Source organism: Stigmatopora nigra, chromosome 10 (genome assembly GCF_051989575.1).
Source record: "Stigmatopora nigra isolate UIUO_SnigA chromosome 10, RoL_Snig_1.1, whole genome shotgun sequence".
Taxonomy (NCBI): Eukaryota; Metazoa; Chordata; class Actinopteri; order Syngnathiformes; family Syngnathidae; genus Stigmatopora; species Stigmatopora nigra.
In genome coordinates this window covers 15285001-15289163 of record NC_135517.1, presented here as the reverse complement: position 1 = coordinate 15289163, position 4163 = coordinate 15285001, and the positions used below count along the sequence as shown (strand labels likewise).

The 4163-nt window shown below is 42.4% G+C and overlaps 1 protein-coding gene across 1 annotated transcript; it reads left to right on the top strand.

Moving 5' to 3' along the window:
- Window positions 1-1280: 1280 nt before the first annotated feature.
- tp53rk (TP53 regulating kinase) lies at window positions 1281-2256 on the top strand (the record flags this gene model as incomplete). The annotated part of the gene is made up of 1 exon (XM_077726156.1): window positions 1281-2256. A coding segment is annotated over one exon (514 nt), but the record flags the coding sequence as incomplete, so codon positions are not given.
- Window positions 2257-4163: the final 1907 nt, after the last annotated feature.

Genomic DNA, 4163 nt, shown 5'->3' with positions numbered 1-4163 from the left:
AGGGGGGAGAGACGGAGGGGGGAGAGACGGAGGGGGGGAGAGACGGAGGGGGGAGAGACGGAGGGGGGGAGAGACGGAGGGGGGGAGAGACGGAGGGGGAGAGACGGAGGGGGAGAGACGGAGGGGGGAGAGACGGAGGGGGGGAGAGACGGAGGGGGAGAGACGGAGGGGGAGAGACGGAGGGGGAGAGACGGAGGGGGGGAGACGGAGGGGGGAGAGACGGAGAGAGACAGGGGGAGAGGGAGAGACGGAGGGGGGGGGGAGACAGAGGGGGGGAACGGAGGGGGGGAGACGGAGAGAGACAGGGGAGAGGGAGGGAGAGACGGAGAGAGAAAGACAGAGGGAGAGAGAGAGTAATTAAAATGAACTTGGATTATGACACACTCATAAATTATTTGAATCGAACCTTACACTAAACTTTTAATTTTGTTTTAATTTTTTGTACATTTATTCGCCTCCTCCCTGACTTTCAGGAGTTTTTATAAGAAACCTGTTGGGGCTACTGACCAACACTTAAATAAACTCGAACACACACTGAGGCAGATAGAATGAAAGTTAAGGCCACATCTGCAGAGGCGGGGAGTCAAGAATTCAGAGGCCCGAGAGTGTAACTACTCTCCAAGCTCCTCAAAGCTATTTCCCGCCGAAAAGCTGCTTATACAGTGGTTTTATTAGAGATTAGACAAGTCATAAAAATGGGAGGCGTTAATACAAATGAAGGAGGTGGAGTACAAAAGGTGTAGTGCACATTTTACACTCAAAAATAAGTTGAATCTAACCTCACACTGAACTTAATTCTAATTTAGTTTTAATTTTTTTTTTTACATTTCTTCTCTCAGACATGGCTCTATTTGTCCCACCTCCACCCTGACTTTCAGCTGCAGGTTTTAAAAGGAACCTATTGAGGGGTTCGCTTTTGCCTTTTGTTCAAAATATTCCAAAAATGCCTCACACAAATATCCTCACAATAGTATAACGCACGACCGCCTGCCAACGGAAAGTAGTATACTCCTCTCGTATTAGCAAATAAGCACCTTTCTGGACTGATTAACAGGGGAAAAAACACTGAAAGAATGCAACGTTGCGCTTAGTGCTTGTACAGATATTTACACGATGGAGTTGCGATGAGATTATTTTCTCATAAGCGTAGGCTGTTTTCTCGTACATTAAAATTTGTCTCATATCTCAAGGTAAATATCTCCTCGAAATTTCACTCATATCTCAAATTATTTGTATGTTGGGGTACTAATATGTAAAGGTATTACTGTACAATATTAAAGTTCTTCAAATGATGTCTTCTTAGGTCTATCAGCTCCTGTTGTGTACTTTGTGGACTACTTCTCCCACTGCATCTTCTTGGAGGAAATTGTGAATTGTTCGACTGTGCGTGACCAAATAGCGAATGCTCAGATGTCTGGTTCTTCATATACTGGTGTGCAGCTGGAGCATCTGGCCAAGAAGATAGGCCAGATCCTAGCCAAAATGCACAATGAGCATGTTATCCATGGAGACCTGACCACCTCCAACATGCTGTTGAGATGTTCACTGGTGGATGGCGAGCTGGACCTAGTACTTATCGACTTCGGTTTAAGTTACATCTCTGCTCTTCCAGAAGATAAGGGAGTAGATTTATATGTGCTAGAGAAAGCATTCCTTAGTACTCATCCCAAAACTGAGGTCCTGTTTGAGAAACTGCTGAAGAGCTACAGAGCCTCATCTAAAAATTCAGAAGCAGTCATTAAAAAGCTTGATGAAATTCGTTTGAGAGGAAGAAAGCGATCTATGGAGGGATGAATGTTTTCACAACCAATGGAATTTGACTATTTTGCTATCTTATTTCCTGCTAATCATACAATTTATTTTTGTTTAGGTAGAAGAATATGGATGACAACCCAGCCGGTGGTATTTCTTTTTAAAATTATGTACAATAATGTGGACAAGAATTCAGTCAATTGTTGACAATTTGTTAATCTTGGTATTGGAGTGCCGTGTTAGGTTGCCACGCAAGTGTTGATCTATCCGCAAGAACTACTCTTAACGTTGTGTGTCCAATACTACTACTCAAAACCTTTTTGTGTGTTTATATTGTCACATTTTATATTTTAAGAGAAAATGCAGGCAGTTTTCCCCATACTTTATCATGAAAAGTCAAATGGATACAAATGAAGATCTTCAGGCCAACTGATAAGTCATTTTAGATAAGTTTGAAACCTGCTGTCTGTTGTCAAAATACACCATTAAAAATATTTGGTTGAATTATGTAGCATGTGTTTCAGTCGAATGCATTATGAAATCACTAAAGCAACTTGTTGCCTAGTTTCAGAGTTGACATTTAGACATCCGTAAAAGCATGCAGAAGTGAAGAGATAAGACACCCTTTTGTAATTTCACTTGCAAGGAGGATGATTATTGGGTATCGCTTGTCTCAATTCCCCAACAGCGTCCTGCCCATTCTTTTCTTTTGTCAATTTTTATTACATCCGGAGGCCTTGATTACATGGATGTCCTGACTCTAAAGGGAGGGCTGTACATTTGGGACATAAGTTTCCAAAATGCGCTCACAATCTCATTGTTATAGTTAAAAATGAAGGCACAAGCACTCCAAGACGCCTCGGCACATCTATTTTTGAGTAAGGATAAGCAAAATGTGGTTAATTTTTGGCAAAAAATGAAATGGTGTCTCTTTCTAAAGCAAGAATCCAAGTAATCAAAAGGGGAGATTGTCCTAATGTCATGTGAAAAACAAATAACACAACAGGCCATACAGGGAATTAAGGGCATTTTGACCTGAATGAGCCAATTTATTCATTTATTCTATTTTTTTTCTACTTATCCACATAACGGGTATGAGGGGAGCCTATTCCAGTCAACTATGGGCACCAGGCAGAGGACACCCTGAATTGGGCACAATGAGATAGAAAACCATTCACATTCACACTCCTATCTAGGAGCAATTTAGTATCCTCAACCATGTTTTTGGGATGTGGGAGGAAACTGGAATACCCGGAGAAAACCCTTTCAAGCGCGGAGAGAAGATAACAACTCATTCATTTTTATGGACGGACGGATGCACGCACGCAGAGAATTTAAAGGTAAGCACCCTTCTTCTTTATCACATTTACTTTTTCTAAAGCACCAGTTAGAAAAACAGCCCCCCAGCATAATACCAAACATAGCACCACCGTGCTTGATGGTAGGCATGGCGTACTTGGGGTTAAAGGCCTCAACTTTTCTCCTACAAACATATTGCTGGGCATTGTGGCCAAACAGTTCGATTTTTATTTTGTCTGCCCACAGAACCTTCCTCCATAAGGTCTTATCTTTGTCCATGTGTTCAGCAGCAAACCTCAGTCGATCCTTAAGGTGCCGCTTTTGGAGCAAGAGCCTCCTTCTTGCATGGCAGCCTCTCAGTCCATGGAGATGCAAAACATGCTGGACTGAGGACACTGACACCCGTGTTCCAGCTGCTTCTAATTCTTGGCAGATGTGATTTTTGGTGATTTTCGTTTGAATCTTCACCCTTCCGACCAATTTTCTCTCAGCAGCAGGTTATAGCTTGCATTTTCTTCCTGATCGTATTTATTTATGTGTATGTATATTTATATATGTATGTGTGTCAGTGTGTGTGTATATGTATGGTGTATCTGTCTGTCTGTCTGGGTGGATGGGTTGGATGGGTGGGTGGGTTGGGTGGGTGGGTGGGTGGATGGGTGGGTGGGTGGGTGGATGGGTTGATGGGTGGATAGGTATCTCTAGGTAGAGGTAGAGGCAGAGACACATATACATATACATATACATATATACATATATACATATTGTTACGACTCCCCCTGGGGTATGATATACCAGGGAGTCGTAACTATCACAGCAGACAGGTTCGGTCAAAGATGAGTTCGGACAAACACTCCAAGTAGCCTTAGTTATATTTTATTTACAATAAAGTCCATAAAAACAGATTATGGGATAACATAGGGGAAGCACGAGATAATAAAGTGGCACCCTCAAATAAACACGGTAAAAACCCCTCCCAGACAGTTGTCCAAATGAACACCCACAAAATACAGGAAATAAGACCGAAGTGTGCCACTGTCAAACTGATGTAATAAAATCTAGACAGGGGAATAACAATGTGTCTAAATGCACAAACTATATGTATACCCCGG